The sequence below is a fragment of the Cygnus atratus genome, chromosome 4 (assembly GCF_013377495.2).
Source record: "Cygnus atratus isolate AKBS03 ecotype Queensland, Australia chromosome 4, CAtr_DNAZoo_HiC_assembly, whole genome shotgun sequence".
NCBI lineage: Eukaryota > Metazoa > Chordata > Aves > Anseriformes > Anatidae > Cygnus > Cygnus atratus.
The window spans coordinates 5,638,635-5,658,524 of record NC_066365.1 but is presented as its reverse complement, the minus strand read 5'-3'; the positions used below and the strand labels follow the sequence as shown (position 1 = coordinate 5,658,524).

At 36.9% G+C, this 19,890-nt stretch overlaps 1 protein-coding gene across 3 annotated transcripts in view; it reads left to right on the top strand.

Moving 5' to 3' along the window:
- The window catches only part of GSTCD (glutathione S-transferase C-terminal domain containing), an 86,614-nt gene that overhangs the window by 40,849 nt on the left and 25,875 nt on the right, over nucleotides 1-19,890 (top strand). For all 3 annotated transcript variants that reach the window (XR_007708176.1, XR_007708177.1, XM_035537894.2), the window contains 3 exons: nucleotides 15,762-15,877; nucleotides 16,519-16,563; nucleotides 18,255-18,383. Coding sequence is in view for 1 of the 3 variants with exons in the window: in XM_035537894.2 (XP_035393787.1) it covers nucleotides 15,762-15,877; nucleotides 16,519-16,563; nucleotides 18,255-18,383 (290 nt within the window). In the remaining 2 variants the exon portion in view is untranslated. The remainder of the gene's footprint in view (nucleotides 1-15,761; nucleotides 15,878-16,518; nucleotides 16,564-18,254; nucleotides 18,384-19,890) is intronic.

Here is a 19,890-nt window from a genome sequence, read left to right as displayed (position 1 = left end):
TGAGGGGAAAACTCTTTTGAAGGTTATGGTATTCAGAAGTACTGTCACTTCTGAATAATCACAAAGAATAAATCAATACAGAAAATGTGAGGTGGCTTTTTGGCATTGTTCATTCAGAAGAACTTCCCATTTAAACCAAATGTCACCTGAATAAATGTTTGTGCTACATAACAGACTCAGATTTGATTGCAAAGAGACTGACTGATCTAAATGGAAACTAAAATTACTGTATGGCAAACTGTGAAACAATAAAGCTTGGTTCAAGGTTGTTCTGAGCATGTATGTCTGTGCAGCAGAGTTTTGAAATCCTAATTTGTAATTGCGTTTCCTAGGCCATATCTCTAGATTAAGCCCTTGAATTGCTTTTATAGGTTGTTTTAGGCATTTCTTTATAAATACAGTTCAAGCCAACTATGTATTTCTGCTTTGTTTTTGTTTCATCTGATTTTAGTGTTTTGACAGTTTGCCTGGCAGTCTTTACAGCTTTAAGTGCTGTTTCAAAATATGTTTATTGGTTAAGCTTATTTAAGTTGTGTCGTGGGTTATTAGAAATAATTTATAGAAAAAGTGAATAGATTTGGAAAATCATTGTATATATTTATTGGAAACCATTATACAAATCTAAACTTGGAAATGCTTTCTCTGGATAGGTAGCAGAAATATGTGGGATTAAATGTTTGCTACTGAAGTTATACTTCAAAGTATTTATGTTCACAGAATCATATCCCTTCCAAGTTGGAAGGGACCCGCAAAGATCACAGAGTCCAACTCCTGAATAATTTCTTCTTTAGAAGTATGAGGTATGTAAGAATTAAAAGTGCTTCGCTGAATTGCTTCAGATAAAGCTGAGCCCTGTATAGTTGAACCTTGAATGCAAGGTCTAATGCTTATATGAGAGCAAGGGCACATTACTTATCTTAGTCACTTCAGTTTAGTGTGTTAAATTATTAAGTAAAAAAAAAAAAAGTATTAGGGTCCTGGTCTCACAGACATGCCCCTATGAATAATCTTTTCACATTTCTGTATATTAATCAGTACGTAGTAGTTTGTATAAATGCAAACAGGTGCTTTGATAAATTCTTTATCTCTACATAGATGCTTCTACATACAGACATTTTTGTCATATTGTAAGGAAAAAAACCCAAACATTTTTCCTATAGTTGCAAAGTAATTCACTATAGAGCTGGTTGTTCTGGCCTTCTGCCTTTTCAGTTTGGTTTACTCAAGAAGTTGCTAAATCTAAATAAAATAGTCCCGATAAAATAATATCAAAATAATCCAACTCTTATACCAGAAGTGCCCATTCAAAGGATTATATCTGTATAACAGTATTGATCTGATCAATGACACTTTCCTGTGTAGGTTAGGCTTTGTGCCACGCTGTGTCTGTAGTAGTTACTGTCAGACAGTTTTATGTCCTTGGCCTTGAGGGAACTTTGCTCACGATGTCTATTTATATCACTCTCCTTTCAATGCTTTGTATTGTGTATACAAGGGCAGAAGCATTTGGAGAATTAGTCTCAGAAATATCATGGGAGCATGTGATATTAAATGTGATATACCTTGAAGGAGGCTATAGTGAGGCGGGCATTGGTCTCTTCTCCCAAGCACCAAGTGACGGGACAAGGGGAAATGGCCTTAATTTGCTCCAGGGGAAGGTTAGGTTGGATTTAGGAAACATTTCTTCACTAAAAGGGTTGTGAAGCATTGTAACAGACTGCCCAGGGAAGTGGTTCAGTCACCATCCCTGGAGGTATTCAGAAGATTTGTAGATGTAGAGCTTAGTGACATGGTTTTAAGGGTAAACTTGGCAGTGCTAGGTTAAAGGTTGGGCTAGATGATCTTAGAGGTCTTTTCCAAACGAATTGCTCCCATAGATGTCCATGCAGAAGTAAAGTGTCCCTATGTTATGACAGCTTTTTTAAGCTTTATGTTGCCATGTCTCTGGATTTTTTTCTTGATCTTAGCTGTGATAGTGGGGGCACGGTTGAGGTTGAATATTCTGAGTAGTTTGTATTCTCATCTTTCTGACAAAAACGTGACTTGGTTTCCTTGATTCGAATAGTTACAAGTAGCTGGATATTATATTATTAACTGAATTAGATCAATATTTGATGACTGGCTTCCCTGAGAAAATAAAAACTTAATAACTTAACATTTTATATAAAGGAAGAAATTCTAAGGAGGAAGTGATGCCCGAAGTGGCTTTACTTTTGTGTAAGTTATCCATATGTCTTTAAAAGTTAAATAACTTCAAATAGTATCTTTTATTTTCCACTTCTATATAGTGACTTTTGAGGATCTTCATGTGTAAATGATGCAAAGCATTGCCACAGTTATCAGAAATATGTATGTTTATATACGTGTGTGTGTGTGTGTATATATATGTGTGTATATATATATATATATATATATATATATATATATAAGATTTTATGTCTAAGGATTAGTTTCTTAGCAGAGGCACTGCTGAGCGATTCTTTTAAGACCTGGCTTGGCTTGACCAACTGTTGATGATAGCTCTAATTTGAGCAGGAGGTTGTACCAGAAGACCTCCAGAGGTCTCTTCCAAAAATCTTTTGCTGTGATGATTTGTTGTGTTCTTTTGGTGCATTTTCCAGCCTTTGACTCCTTTGACACTCTACCAACTTATAAAGTTTGTATGAGCGTACTATTTTCTACACAACTCCCTGCAAAGATTTGCCTGTTTTTCAAATGTTTTAGTTTTATATTCTATACTGCTCTTGAACTATCTCACATTTTTATTATTTTCACGTGTTATTTTCATCATACATGTTTTGTTCAGTAAGGCAGATGTTTTCGTGAACCTGCCTTCTGGCAATTAGTTGGAGATATGTTTTCTTTTAAAGGTTTTGAAGGCAGATGTTACCTTAGCTTGGGTCTTTGTTTAGTTGACTGAAGTCTGAGTTGATGAGTTTCTGCTGGAAAAGAGTTTATAATTTTTTTAGTTTCTGTTGGCTTCAGGTCAAGTCCTAAAGTATTTATAGAAATTCAGCAAGCTGTTTGAGTGCCTACAGTCCATGCTATCTAAATTTTCTGTCTCCTTCCATCACCTTAAAACCGTTTGTCTCATTTTGTTCAAGTACAATAAAGTAATTAAAATACATTGGGAGACAGAGGAAAGGAACGCACTGATGTTTTCACTTCCGCAAAGAATGCGGTGTTGACAGAAAGAGCAGGAAGATACTATCATACGTTTCCTCCTCTAAATTAATTAATACAGAGTTTCCATGCTGAAGATAAGTTTATGGATGACCTTAGTGTTTAGTTTGATGGCCTTAAGTATGGTGATAGTTTGTACAGTAAACAGACATGAAGTCTGAAGTTAAGCTAAAAGTACTACTGTTTGTCCAACAGCCAGCTGGTCAGAGTTGCTTGCTACACAAGGGCCAAATGAATCATGTCTTTGTTTCCTGATGTTCTTTAAAAGTAAGGCCTAGGGGATTGTAGTAGACTACTGGGCTGGTGCCCACAGTTTCATTAACTTCCTTTTCCATTTAAATTGCGGTCTCCGTTTCAAAGGTGGTTGAAGGGATTTATGTATTTTCCTGGCTATTTGCTTTCGTAAACTATGAAAGAATAATACAGAAGGCCACCCTGCAAAAAGCTGCTTAATGCACAAATAAATGGAGTTGTTTTCTGTTATTAGAATCATTGGTTGGGCAGGAAGCGCCTATTGCAAACATTCATTGCCTTGGAAGCTTATTTTGCTGTTGCTTTGGATTTTAGGAAAATGAGTTAACTGTGACAGCCTTTGCAAACTGGAGTTGCATTTGTCCCATTTAAAATCAGTAGGGAAAGACTCTTTTTGCTCATTTGTCAATGAGCAAAATCTCAAATCTCAATTTTGGCATTTATGCTTTATTGGAGAACTGTATAAGCAATTAGTTCTTCAGCAGTGTTTCTGAAGTGATCTTACACTGGATTAACTGGAGTTAAAATATTTTCTATCTTTAGGCAGCCTTCTGAATTGATATACCCAAATTGTCTGAGTTTAACTGGTATTTTACATTTGCTCTGAAAATCTTCTAAGGATGCGTCTATTTGTGAATAAGTGCTATGTAGCATAACCCACTACTTCTATGTTAATAGAGAGGCATTTTTCCTGATGTGTAGTACTTCCAAAATGCATTAAAATGTAATGAATTATAACGTTTTCTTCTAAATTTGATGTAAAGTGTTACTGTCTGCATGTTGGTTACCACTTGGGAAAAACACTTCTCTCCCCCCCCCCGGATGGTTTAATGTCATAATCCTTTTATCATAAAGTGTTCAGTAAATAGTATTTGTCACTAATGAACTATTGTTTAGCCAAGTGTTATCTCTACAACTATGCAAATCCAGACGATACAGAGCTTCCCAAAGGGAAAGCTGACAGTGCTGAAGTACGTGCTCATTCTGACCCAGGCTGGTTACCAAGAGTACCATAATGATATGGAAGGGCTAACAATACTTAGATGTGGTTTGCTACTTTCAAAGCCGCACAGCTCGCATTCGGTGACAAGAGCTTAGTCATGGCTAAAGGAATGGCATCTCCACCTGCTTTTGGTGTACATACTTTGAGCTCTTTATATGAGAAAGGAGTGGAGGGAAAAGGCTATGGAAAGAGAAGTGCTAACTGAAAAACACATTTATTTATTTTTTCCCCACAGTCCTTCAGACGTACTTCTTACAACAAAAGTTTATTTCTTATAGAATGCAGTTCTGGAGGTTATACAAATTTGAATGCTGATGGTCAAAATTTATAGACTGGTAACCTGGCTAAAGCAGATACTAACATTAGACACCAGAGATTCAAAGAACACTTATCCAAGTCTGATGATCCACTTTAAAGCTGTGTAGAAAACATTCTAATTAGGTAGTTAGTCGACGAATTTAATTGTGCTTACTGTCTGACCTGAAGTTCATTTTGATTTTTTTCCCCAAACTGGGCTAAGAAAAAAGAAGTTAAAAAAAAAAAAGAGAGAGAGAGAGAAATGAAAGGAAAATAGTTAAGTGGTCGAACAGTTGCAATTACTGAATTAAAACCTTATGATGGAGTAGTGTAATTCCTGTATTTCCTATGAACTCTTGAATGTTTTTTTTTTCAGCCCTTTTAACTAACATAAACCACATGAACACCAGAGGCATTCATTTTATGCAGTAAAATGGATTGAATTTACTAAAATTTTCATAAATTCCAGATTTATATAGGATCAAGCTATAAGTGCCATGATAATTGCAGTGTAGATAAGACAAGGTAGAAATATAAATTTGACCTTTCCACATGCAACTGGAATGGCTTCATTTAGGATTCAGATCCAGTTGTTTTGAAATGTGGTTGCTTGTTTATTAAAATGTCAATGAGTTATGAATTGGTCATCAAACTCTTTGCAGTATGGGAAATTCCTTATCATCAGGATAAGTGTTTTGGAGGGATTCCTACAGACATTAACCTCTGTTCAGTAAACAGGCATGATGTGTAAAGTTGAGCTAAAAGTAATGCTGTTTGTCCAGCAGCCAGCTGTTCAGAATTGCTTGCCGCAAAGGGGCCAAATGAATCACGTCTGTCTCTTAAACCAACTTTTCCTGTTTCTGAATTACTAGTTCAGGCTTTCTCCTCTTAGTGATAGGCAAATCAGAGACAAGCATCCAAATAATATTTATGTGCTTATTTAGAAGCTATGGTGGTAATTAATGACACAATACATATCAGAAGGTGTCTTTCAGTCTATGCTTCACATACCTGTGGTTCACTGCTCCCTAAGTGGCACAGAGCCACTTAGCTCTTACCTTTTCCAATATTCAGCATAAGGAGCTCAGAGAGGGCAATCCGATGTGTTCCTGTATGCAAAGTGACTAGGCTGCTACTTAACATCCAAGAGTTGGCTCCCCGGAGGCAAGATCCTGCAGAACAGCTGTGAGGCTGAACGGCAGGGGCTTCTGGCCTTTGTTCTGACCTCAGCAGGGGCCCATCTCTGGTTCCTGCTGGGGAAGCAGCTCTCCAGTTTCTGCTAGACAGCCACTCTTAGCCCCTGCTGAGCACTGAATTCAGCAGGAATTAGCAGCTCCCCCTTCTCAGCGAGACAGTAGCTGTCAATCAGGATATTAAGCTTGCAATAGATAAAGATACCACTTGATTCTTGTTTTATTGTCAGGCAGTGATGACTTAATCTGAAGAAATTTTGCAGAAAGCAAGCAGCCCCTATCTCATAAGCCTAGATGTTGCTGAGATTTGACATTATATTGTGTGTAGGCAAACCAGCATTCCTTTTGAGGTTAGAGACCTAGTTACACTATTAAGCAAAGCAGAGTTTGCTTTTCCCTTTCCTCTATTCTCCCCTGAAAGTTTTATTATCTTTGAGTTCAAGGTTTGTACTGATGTACTTTTCTTCCTTGTCACGTCTCTTGCACAAGTTCTCTGCTGTAAGTGATATGTGGTTTAGACAGGTAAGGAGTGAAAGGTAAAGGCAAAAGGGCTGACTGCTTAGGAGTAATAAGAGAATGGAAAAAGAAAGCAGCAACAGGGGAGGCACAGTGAGGACAGGAGAAATGTGATAAAATGAGATGCTGCCTGATGTGAGTAGGTGAGTTGAAGACACTAGGGAAGGTAAAGGGGTAAGGAAAAAAAAATCTGAGGAAAGATGGGTAAAGGTAGACCATTTGGTAGAAGTGACATTCAGTAACACGCGCAGTGGAAGAAGGGGAAGACAGTGGAAGTTAAAATATTAAATGAGTGAGTAGAGTAAACACAGGAGATGTAGTTAGTGCAAATAACCTGCATGTCAAATGCTGTACGTAAGGTGCATAGAGTTTGGTTTGGTTCTAATCATCAAAAATTTTGATTTTTAGCTTCAGATTGTGCTATTGTCATGCACAACCTTGGACAGTTTTGTAACCTTTACAGCATAAAAATTAGGATGTTCTTAAAAAAAAAAAAGTCTTTTCTTCTATTGCTTTTACTCCTAGGGGCAGTAGTTGGTTGTTTTTGGTTGTTTCCTAATGTTGCTGCTATTGCTGTTACTAGCAAAACACCTCTGGCCTTCCATAAAAGCAGCAGTTAAGTTGCGGGTTATACAAGTTTATATAGGATAGTACTTAAATGGTTAATGCTGATTGTGCCTCAAATACGAACCATCCTGCTCTTTCTATCACTGAAGGCAGTAAGCTGCTGTTAACTTATTAGTGAAGCTAATAAGGTCATCCAATAATTTGGAAGAATAATATTTTCTTAATATATCCAATCAAAGTAATACCAAATTATTGAACTTTTTTTGTTGTTCCTTCAGTGAAAAATTACACAGCAGCGTTCCTAGTCTTGTCAGATATTAGTCTACACTTAAAAACAGGAAAAAAAAAGATGAATATATTTGATATTAAGTTAGCTAAACTTGGGGTGGATTCACCAGAGCTTGGTAGGGAAGCATGAGGTTTATACACTGCTAAGTAGGGCATGATTACTGCATAGGTTTTGTATACATACAGATGCATTTCACTGTAAGTATGAGAGTATTAAAAGCATATTTTCTTGCAACTACTTTTTTTTTTGTCCAGATCAGCTACACGCTTTGATGCAGAATGTTCTGCCGGTGGTTGAAGTTGAAAAAGAAAAGAACAGTCGAGTGTATTGCTCTTAAGACTGGCAGTTTGTTTACAGCAGAGGTTGCTTACACCATAGGCTTTGGATTTTCTCCTTAAAAAGAAGAATTAAATTAAAAGGTTTAAGAAATAATAGTCATTGAAGAGCTAGGTATCTTTCAGTTTTATTTTTATTTGATTATTCTGTCGCAGAGCTGTTATACTTGTAAGTGCATTTGAATGTGAACGTTTTGTAGCTGTTTAGCATAATATTTGGAATACTTTCATTCTTACTTTTTAAACCAAAAATCAACTAATAAGTCTTATATATGTATAGTTTTTCAGTATTAGTTACTTCTGCTTGCCTGCTTGCTTGAACATGTTATTGCAGGTCCCAGTAGTTTATGGGTCTCTCTTTTAAAAAGTTTGCTTTCTTTCCTAGAGCTTAAGCTTATTAAAAACTAATACCGTTCTCAGTATTTAAAAGAAATGTGCCATGGAGGGATTATTTATGACTTTGGAACTACTGTGACATGTGCGTTCAATTTTGAGTAACCCCTGCACACACAAGTTTATGGATTACTTGGTTTGTTACTTTTACAATCTTGGTTGTAAGATCCTACAAAATTTAGGCAAATAAGAAGAGAGATGGACATGGTCTTGATATGAAAGTTGCATCCCAGAGTCACTTAATTTCCTTCTGATCATATTTGCATAGATGTAACTTTAAAGTAAGGCTGTTACAAATCTGCCTGCCATACTGTGTTTGCTCTGACGCCCACTTTTTGAGCAAGATATTTAGTATTGCTACTGCCTGTGACATTCCTATTCCATAGACTTGTAACATAAGTCAGGTTGGAAGGGACTCAGGAGGTTATGCAGTCCAGCAGGGGAAGCTTACAAGGTCTTGGAACTGCTGATGAATTCAGAAAACACTGAGTTTTCTTTATAGCATTTTGGTGCTAAAGAAGTGAATGTAATGCAGAAAGATGAAGGAGAAAACAGGAGTGAAGGAGAAGCAACATATGGGGAAGGGAGAAAAAAGAGGGAGAAAAGGAAGTAGAGGAAGGGTAAATGCCGTGCATCTTCTCACAGTTCTGTCATGACACAGCGTTTGGCATCTTCCTTAAAATCCCATGGTTGTATAAAATTGCCTGCTTTCTTTTTAAAACAAAGCAATTTTCTAACCTCTGGGATTCTGGAAAAATAGCTTGGAAAATATGAATCTCAAGGCTTCAGAATGAGTAAACAGATGAACGGAGTGCACAGTCAGCTAGCTTAAATGTGTAGTAGCTCACAATTTTAGAACTGCCCTAGTGTTTTGGGAGAAGCCAAACCAGTGATACATGGTGTTTCTAAAGCATGCTGTTGGCAATATTATAGGATGAAAAACTTAGCGGTAAGCATGGTTCTAACAAGTACATACTAGCGTGGATAACATTCATTAATTTGAGTACATCTAGAGCCTTCATAATCCAGTACAAAAGTTTTTAAATAGCATAAATCCTAGATAAGATGTGTAAAATGTTAGCTGTCTGTCTAGATTCCTTTTAGTTGAATACTCAGGGCATCAGTTTTAAATATACCAACTGCTAAAGAACAAAACAAAATCCTTCCACAATTGGTAAAAACAAACAAAAACACTAAAAAAACCCCACCAACAAAAACACACATGCACACACACACACACACACACAGCTTTTATAAATAGAACTGCTACGTGCAGGGAGAGCCCTGCATTAATTTTCATTTTATTTTACTGACATCTGTTGACCTATATATCTAAAAACTTAATATAAATATTATTTTTTTTTATGCCTGAAATGATAAAACTGTTTTACAAAGCTTGCCTTAATAAAGAGCAGATAGGTTAGTATGATCAGGAGGAAGGTACTCTTATCTAAAAACCAATAAAATGTTCTTGTGGAGTTCAGCTGCCTTTCTGTCCTTCTTGTTACTGCCCTCTATCTAAATATTTTAAACTATGCTTTGTTGCCTTCTCTTCTCTTACTCCCTTGACTGTAGCTACGATATCACCACGCTTGATCATAAAAGCCTTTCTATAGTGGAAAAATGATGTAGACTCTGAGGTTATCATTTCTGGCCTCATCTGTTGACTGAAAGTGCATGCTATGCATTATCCAGGAGGATAGTTTGTAGACTTTATTTGTGACATTTGGGATTGATGTTGGTTTTTCTTTTTCGGTTTGGTTTGGTTTTGGTTTGGTTTGTTTTCCAGTGAATGCTGAGGGCCCTATTGTACACGTGTGCACATTAGTTAACTTCATGAATGCTGTTAGTTCTCATGGACCTGCCTGGGACATTCAAGCCTGCAAAGTCTGGGCTTTGCAGAATGAAGAGTGACACTTTGTAAATTGCACAGCACAGACCAGCTATCTATTCATGACAGTAGCAAGACTGGGCAATGAATACTGATTTTTGTCAACCTATTAGTCTCATCCTTCTCGGAAGTTTAAAACACAAACACACAAAAAAACCCCAACAACTTTACTGAAAAGCTGATTACTGTTGTGATGAACTGGAAAAGCGAAGACACAAAGTAACAATGAAAATATCCAGGATCTGATAGGAAAAGTTAAATAAACAGTGTGCCAAGACTGCCTAATAGCAATTCTCTTCCTTTTAACATGCATTGCTGCCTTTAGGAATGCATGAAGGTGCTGAAGCAGCATATATACCTGTTATATCTTTTAAAAAGAAAGCACTGACATGCCCTGTTGCCAGCAAGTAAAGGCATGCAAGTCTTATGGGGTGTTTCCACACTTCATAGATCCAGAATATGTTTTGATAAACATTCACTTGGGACAAAAAAAAAAAAGGGGGGGGGGGGGGGCAAAAAAACCCCCCTTCATCAGCACTGGCTGCTGATTACTTCTGTTGATTAAAAAAAACCAAAAAACACTCTGGGCAGTGGGATGACTTTGTGTGTTTGAAACAGGCATATTGAAGAACAAGTTATTTTATAAAAATGTTGATATTAAAAATAGAGGAAAATAAGTTTTTCTTCCATTGCAACCTGATCTGCAGTACAGTGTTCTCCCTGAATCTTTTAGTTCATAGCCTATTTTTCGAAGTGTGAATGGAGAGGGAGTTCAGAAATGAAGGTGAGGTATGTAAAACAGTAATAAAAACTCAGTTTTTCAATGAATGTTACTAGTTCTTATTATTCACTCACTCTCTGTTTTGCTTGTCTGTGGTAAAGAAGTTCCTAGGATATTCCCTGATAGGATTAATGCATTAAAATTCTGATGCAGAATTAAGGACAGTGTGCAGTCAGTCAGATTTTATTTTTGTGTTTAAATATTATTACTTGACCCAACTCAGTTAACTTTTGAAATTGAATCAATGGGAAAACTATTTGAAGAGGAAATCAAGTTAAGCCTATGCAGGAAGTCCAAGCCGAAAAGGCATGAGACACTGGAGTATTTCTAGTGTACCTCTGTTAACCAGTGTTGAATGTCTACATTATTTTGCTTAAAGTATAATGCCTACATATAAATATCACACATATATATACCACACATACATGTATCCAGTGTGTGGTAAGAAAAAACAGAATAACAATTTCCATATGTTTATGCTTGGAAGAGCAAATGAGTCAATATTAACCCCAAGCTATCTGATCTTATGTCTGATTAAACACAAGGTTTAACCTCTAAACAAGCAAGATAAATGAAGCATAATAGAATGGACTCATATTTCTCTGAGAATTAAAAAAAAAAAAAAAAAAGCGACATTATGCTCCATCATTACATACAGAAGTGCTATAAACCTTATGCTTTACTAACATTTTGTATCAAAAACTGTTCAGTGCAAAAGTTGTCAGCTCAGCTGCAATCTCCGTTTTGGCTGTACCTTACGATTCTCTTGTTATCTCCAGAATTAGAGAAAAGGATACCCGATGTTATGCCTTGGTGGTAAAAGTAGTAAAGTCTATCTTTTTCCTAATCTGATTTTTATGTAAGAATTCCTACCTGGTTAATTAGAGGAAGTGATTTACACTTTGAGGACTTTGGTCATAGCTGTAAGGAAAACTGCAAGAATGGTTACAAGCAGCAGTCTTTGTAAGTACGAGACCCTTTTGTTCTGTGCTAGAATGCTCGTTTGCTTTCTGAGACGCTCTCACAGTGCCTAGAGAAAGTCAAGGAGGAATCAAGGCATTCCTGTACTGTGTAAACATGGGATGCACCACTAGGGCATGCATGAATAAGCAGTAAAGGAGACCACTGCTTAATAAGGTGCAGTATAGCATGTGACAAAGAAACTAGCTGAGGATCCCCAAAGCAGTATTAGAGACAAAGAAGCTTGGGTTTGTTGCTGCAGTATGGGGCAGTTACCACTTCAAGAGCCAGTTCAGGTGCCATCGCCTTGTATAACTACATCTTTTTGCTGCAACTTATGGATGTGCCTCTTAAAATAGCGTGTTTAGTTCTCTTTGTCTGTGGAGACCTCTGGCCCATCTGTCTTCATATCTAATTATAGCTTGATGAGATGTTCTGCAGAACCAAAAAGCATGTCCCCACCTGCATGCTGCTTTGGAAAGGCAGCAAGATCAGAAAAATGAAATGGAAAAAAATGCTAAGGTTTGCTGTAGTTTTGCCTTCAATAAAACACCATTTCCAGCTTTGGATGCAGATGTGTTTGATACTTTGTGAGGCTTCAAAAACAGAAACCTTTTTTTGAATATCTGACTGATGTTTTTCTGTGTCACTATCCAGTACAGTTATTGTCTTTACTGATTGCATTTATTGCAGGATTTGGCAAGTTCTTTTAAATAAGGTTAATACTGTTGTGTACTATTATACTATTCTATACTATTCTATTACTATTTCTGGCTAGTAAGAATATTTCTTCAAAAATAAATATTAGCTGAGCTGGCATCCTTCATCTGTTTGAATTCTACTTTTTCTAGGAGTTGCATGGAAACCACTATACAGCGTATTAATCTTACAAGTACTATACTTAAAAAAAAAAAAAAAAAAAAAAAAAAAAGGAAGGGGAAAAAAAACATAATGCGAAAGCACGACAAGCATCCCCAAAACAAACAAGCAAACAGCCCCCCTTTGTCCCCCAACAGGAACCAAAAATACTGTAGCGGGAGATGATAGCGTCATCAAGGTGAAGGATGAAGGAGCTGAGTATTATGAAACAATTAGAATATGCTGAATTATCATAAGTAACTGCCAGAAGAAAAACAACAACATTGGTTTCAGAAAAACTCATTTTGATTAGTAAAAAACAAACAACTATGTTGGTATTTGCTTTATAGTTACTGAGCCTTTTGGCTGTACTACGATCAAGTCTAGCCAAGCAATATAGCAATAAATATGCTCTATTCACTGCGTTTCAGTGAAGAGTAGATTTTCACATTATCATTTGAATTGGTTAGCTGAGGTTTGTGGAAAACCTAATTAAAAGATAATGTGCTAAAATGAGAACTATGTAACATTCTGCTACATGTAATGGAATGTATGCATTATGTGTTTATATCCATGTTTTGGTAGCTGTATGTTATGTTGTGCTGTGTTATGACTTCAAAGCTGAATAAGGAGAAGGCCTTAGAGATGATATTTGGATTTTGCTTGTTTAAGGAAACTTGAGTGGCTTTTCAAATTTAACTTGAGAAATAAGGAAGTATTATATGAGGGCTGAAGGATTATATGAACTTGAACACTGACAAAAGGTAATATAAAAATAGAGGAGTGTTTGTCTGCTGAAAAATTACATTTCTGTGTGCCAAAATGTACGTGCCATAGACACTTTAATGCTCTGCTTGACAAGGGCTGAATTAAGGGTAATGCTGGATTTGTGAATTCAAATAAAGTATTTTCGTCTTGACAATTAATCAAAAATGAAAATAAATCTTTCTGGGACTGTATGGCAATATGTCAGTTGAGTTCTTGCAAAGGGAACAAAGCACTTTACAGTGGCCTTTATTGTAGGAAAAGGTCATGTTGTTCAAGGTTTCGCCTTGTCAGGCTAAACTGTCAAGATACCTTCTTTCTTGTTATTCTTGAAGACAGCGATTAGCATTATTTACCATTACAGGGCTTGAGAAATACACACTGAGTTGTAGTATTTTTAGACATAGAAGTTTTAGTTAAATTTATTACATGTTTGCCAAAATGAAGGACTAGTGTGCCCACGTTAACCTTCTCTACAGGCCATGTCACAGCTGGCTGGCTTGCTGTAATTCTAGCTACCACGTTCGAAATATAGAGGTAGACAAAAGGCCTATTGATTGGAGCTTGGTTTTCTGTCTTCCAAGGGAATGTATTCTACTTAGTAAGAAGAATTTGTAGAGTTAGGATGAAGCCTTGTTTGTTGGTAACCATGAAGAGTTGATTTTCAGGGAGTTTTTAAAGGCTATAAGATGATATTTTTTAACCTATTTCTTATTAACTTAATGCTTAGGAGGTCATCTAACTGAAGACTAAGTAATGGATCTGTTGCTGATGAAACCTGTTAGGATTTTAGGTTTTGACTTTAGTAACACCAGGACCTAATTGCTGACTTTGCACTGTATGAAAATTTGGTGGTGTTTTTCAGGAGGTATACTTGATACTGATGAATCCAGGCCCCTCAGGAAAACCTTGGGGTCAGGGAATAAGAACAGAGCAGCTGGATAAGGCAATTAAGAGCTTTGGTGTGCCTGGATGTTTGTGCTGTTTGTTGCTTGACAGGTGTGGTCTGTCCTTCAGTCTCAGCAGCAAAATGATTCAGAACATTTCTGCTAATGTGTGTTGCGAGGCAGAAACTGGAAACAAAATTGTCTCCCTGGTCTCTCTGGCAATTAAGAAGATTTAAAGTTCAAAGCAGCTATAAGACAGTGTTATACAAAAGTTACCAAGGGAAAAAAGCATTTACAATGAACCCCATTACTTTAATTGCAGAGTTAACTTGAGCTCAGGGTGAGTTGAATTCTGAAAGCTTTCCACCAAGGGGACTTGCATCTTTGTATCATGAATGAGCTTTAAGTACTTCCATTGCTTGTTTTCACCAAATAGAAAGAAGGAAAGAAAAATTGTGAATGTCAAAGTTAGTTGCGTGGGGTTTTTTATTTATTTATTTTTATTATTTATGTATTTATTTATTTTTAAGATAATGCTTGTAAGAACCAACCCTTGTTAAAACAAGCCTAATGTAAATGAAGCCACCTAGGCTTATAAGGGAAATTTTGCTGTGTTCAAACTCTTTTGGGAGGACAAGAGCTGACCTTTTATCTTCCTGGTGTATTTCTAAGGAAGGGACTGTGTGCTTTGAGGTTCAAAGGGTAAGCCCACACTGAATTCTGTCAAACAAAATACTCTGATACTTTTACCATGCTTTTGGAAAACCTATTCTGTTCTTAGCTGAACTTGAAATTTGATTCAGTATTGACCAGGAGCTATGTCCCTGCTACCATTCTTCGCCTTGGAAGGCTAGCCTGCCCTAAATAAAGAGCTGTCATAGCAGTGCTGGTATCACTGTCCACACCGAGCTGTTTGGGCAGCTCAGGTTTACCAGCCTGAGGTGCAGTCCCACCTCTTGCTGCTGTCTAGTCGGTTTCATTACAACTAAGAAACTGCATTTTGGACTTTATCAAGCACATTTGAAAGAAATTAATATTTTTTCCATTTCTGGTTGTGTTACAGGTGCTATGAAAAGCTGTACAGGAGTGGTCATTTTAAGAAGCACCTTGTTGCACAGATAGTCGTTTAAATAAACTGAGCTGCTTAATATGAAAGTTAACAGGAGAAAGAGTGAGACTTCTTGAAACAAGATGCTTAAGGATAGTGTAGGGATTTATTTTGGCAACAAGTATTGTGAATGGGTTTGAGCTCTCTTTCTGGGCATGATTCACAGGTTTGGAATATCATCATGCTGGAGCTTAGGCTCATTTGATTATTTTACATGTACACTTCTTCCAGTTTACACAGGTCTGTTCCTAAGGATACAGTAACAGCAAGAGTTGGAAGGTTTTGACTGTGCTAAAGATGTTAAGAAAACTCTATCTAATATTTTTAAATTTAGCTCAAAATGGATTTTTTTGGAAGCCCAAGTGTTCATTTTTTAGTGTCAGTCATAAATTTCAGATTTCCAATGCTTAGCTGCTACCCATTTAAAATTATCAATGTTGAGAACTGTTTATCACTATTTAGGCATTTTCTCTGTCATCCCAGGAAAGATGCCTAGTGATCGGGCTCTGAGGAAACAGCAGCAATTGAATAATTTGGTAGCAGCTGTGAAAAAGCTCGCTAAGCCTGGAGATGTCATTGTGGATTTTTGCAGTGGAGGGGTAAGGTGTATTTTCTTTACATAAGGCAATTTCATTTGGCTTTCATCTTTGGATTTGTAGATAGATGCTGCCATGTCTCCTATGAAGAAAGGCTGAGAGAGCAGGGGCTGTTCAGCCTAAAGAAGAGAAGACTCTGGAGTGACCTCATTGCAACTTTTCAATACTTAAAAGGGGCTTATAAGAAAGATGGAGAGCGACTTTTTGCTCAGTCAGATAATGACAGGGCAAGGGGGAATGGCTTTAAACTAAAAGAGGGGAGAAGGAAGAAATTCTTAGGAAGAACATTAGGAAAAAATTCTTCAATCAGAGGGTGGTGAGGCACTGGAACTGGTCGCTCAGAGACGTGGATGCCCCATCCATGGAATTGTTCAAGACCAGGTTTGACAAGACCCTGGGCAACCTGGCCTAGTGAGTGGCATCCCTGCCCATGGCAGGGGGGTTGGAAATGTATGGTCTTTGAGGTCCCTTCCAACCTGAGCCCTTGTATGATATGATTCTATGATAAAGCAAAGCAAAAGTGCATATGCTGAAATTCTAACTGCTTTCAAAGGTTCTGTCAGTGGTTAGGTGATTCTCAATGTGAAATGAGTCAACAACAGGGGACACTGATGAGATTTTGTTGTTTGTTTTGGTTTTCACAGGGACATGTCGGAATTGTTCTTGCTTACATGCTGCCATCATGTCAGGTAAGTTCTAAATGAAAAGTACAAATGGTATGAGCTTTTTGTCTCTGATAAGTACCTTAAAAAGATGTATATCTAGGGAAAATTAACATGAAGACAAAACTGTTACTTTTGGGGAAAACTTATGCTCTAGAGAGAGATGTTTCATTAGTACCTGTAAAGATATTTATCACGTTATATTAGTGGGGGAAAAGGGTGGAAGTCATCCCTGGAAAGGAAAGTTCAGAAAAAGTTCCTCCTAAGAAAAAGGAAGAGTGGAAAAAAAAAAAGAAACGTAACTTTAGAGTACAAACATTCACCTGGGTATGCTTTGATTCAGCAAAATAACCAATTACCATGCTAAGGTGCATAGATGATCTTACTGCTTTCTAATAAAGCATTTAAGCTTGTGTTGTAAAGTGTGTATAGACATGAAGCCCTTGTTATGTGAAGAAGGTCTGCCAGTACCTCTGCCATGTTTTACCCCAAGTAAGGAAACATGTAGGCATAATATGATAGCATTTTTTGCTGTTAGAAATCTTAGAGGTTATTGTTATACTTGTACACATACACTTTGCTCTGTCTGCGGCCAATTGTGCCCAATTAAGGAATTAATTGGTAGAGGTAAACTTTTTTTAGAAGAAAGGTTTCATATGTGAATACCATTTACAACATTTTTTTCCTATTTCCAACACTGAACAATATGATGATCTTTTTTTTTCCACTCTGTTCCTAATTATGTTCCAAATTATGTTATGTTGCTTTGAGAAACGACTGGGTGAAATGGAATCCAATGAAAGGAGTGAGAGACTGGCTCCTTCCATAGGTGTGCTGCTGGGTATGCTTCTGGGCTTGACTTGGGCAGGACATCCATTTACAGACCAAGGCCATGAACCAGTAGAAAGAGTAAGGGAGTAACCTCCTCTAACAGGAGGAGAGCAAGAATTCAGGGAAAATGAGGTCTCACTCAGTGTTACTGAGTTGGCTGGCAGCAAGCATCCTCATGAAATGACACACAGGACAGGGAAAGTTACTTATTACGTATTATGTCTCATTATTCTCTTCTCTGTCTCGCCTAGTTACTTTAACTTGTCTTTGTTTAAAAATGTAATTTTCTAGGTTATTTTGACCCTTAAAATACAACCTTTTGAGTCAAAAGATTTGGATTACTGTTGGAGTGCAGTGAAAAATTGTTTGGAAACATTTGCCTCAGAGGTCATGATCTGTCATGATGGGTATCTACCATCCTTGTAAACTCTACCTTAATTCTTGTCACTGATCAGGGGGAAAATGGTTCTTCATTTTCATAACAAACTGGATGCAGAAGTCAAGAAACTGAGCTATCCAGTCTCACTGATGTGACCCAGACTTCCATCAAATATAATTCTGCAAAAAAAAAATCTTTTACAGCAGAGATTTGAAATGTGCAAATTTTTAGTGTAATCACAGATGTGTGAGGTGCTTGCCTGAGAAAAGGGAAGTTCTAGACCTAAGACAACGAATTAATAAATAAATAAATTTGCCAGCTGATTGGTACTGGCAAGTCTTTAATGCCTTTCATTGTTGTTTTGTCACCTGCTAATCATTCTGTAGGTCTTATAAGTAACTTGTAGCTTAGCTGAGAAAACTTCTCTAAAGTTTTGTGCATACTGGAACGTTTTACTTTTATTTTTCAGTATTATTTTGCTTTATTCTGTCTTGTGTATGAAATCTAGGTGGTGCTCATAGAAAATAAGGAGTTATCTCTGATCCGTGCTAAAGACAGAAGCAATGAACTAGGTTTAAACAACATTTCCTTCATTCAAGCAAATCTGGACTATTTTAATGGGACTTTTAACATTGGGGTAAGTGTTTGTAACTTTATTTTCTACAACTACTTAACTAAAATATCTGAGTAAAGGAAATTTTATGCTTATACAGACAGTTATTTCTGATGCTTCATGAAGCACCCTTGTTGTATTAACCAATATTAGGTTGGTTTTGTATTTATTATTTGTTGCAAACTGGCATCACTTCTGTCATTATATGAGTCAATAAGGAAGCAGCATCTGTTCTAATCAATTATGAAAATATGAGTGCTGCCTGACCGTGCTGAAGAAAAATAGTGTGGTAGATTCCTGATTTAATCATATTATTTTAAAATTAGTTATTCACTGATGGAGGTATGCTGGGGAGGGTTTTGAAGGCAGGAAGAAAAAGGCAGCTTGTGCTCGAAGTAAGCCTGGGTACAGGAAAGTGAGATCAGAGGTGTAGTTAGGTAACAGTAAAGGCATTTTCAGATAAAGCTAGCAACTCAAGACTTCACAATGCAAATCTGAGAGGGAACTGTAATGACAGAATGTTATGCTAATGATTTACATGTGTATTCTTTGTGAAGGGTGTATTCGAGCTGTATTTTTAAAGGCAGAATGATATATCAATTTTGTAGGACTCGTACTGAGCACTCCTATTGCAGTCAGCGGGTGATGTTCTGACTTTTGGTGACTGTAAATGAGCAGACCAAAGCAGGAATCTGTTCCATAGGAGCAAAGTAAATGATTTGAATACTGATTCCAAGTGTCCCGAACTTTGCAGATCTAGTGAAGAGTAAGGCATAGTCTCTTTTAATGCTGTAAAGATTTCTCTCTTCTGGTTTGATTTTATGTTAAAAGCATTTGAACTTTTGCAGCAAGTCCCTAACTTTCAATGCAAATTTCTGACTATTCCCTAAACCATCCATCCAAGTGCCTGTTTGGCTGTAGCTTAGGGTGCTTAATGCTGAAGGTTTATGGCACATATCCTCCAGTTCTGTTTAACTGTTTGGTTTGTTTATTTAATAAGGGGAATGAAGCATAGTGCAGGAGAAGGAAGGGCTGTACTAAAATAATTTATTCTCCTCTAAGTGTAAATTTCTAGTTCTCTAGCTTTATTTTCTGTGTTAAATTGGTTAATCCAATGAGATTTAAACAGAGATCTATTGCAAAAAGTCAGAATCTCCAGAATAATTTAGTGAATGCTGTGTGAGAGATGCGTAGTGGTTTGTCAGTGAAGTTAGTCTCCTGTGTTGTGGTCATGGGAGATTTTCTTAATTTTTTGGTCTGTTTTTAAGGTTAATACTAAGTTAAATATCTCCTTGGAGTTTTTGTTTAATAAAAAGGTGTTATATTCTCCCTTAAATCTCATGACAAGTAAAATGCTAAAGTACATGTCTGGAAAAAATCACTTGGAAACCCTTCATTTTCAGGTCTGTGATTTCAGTTTCTTTGGCTTGATTCTGTAGTCTATTCCACAGACAAACCTGGAGCTTTCCCTTTTTGGGAGACCTATATTAATCTCATCTCAGAATTAGTTTGTCCCATATAATGATTCCCT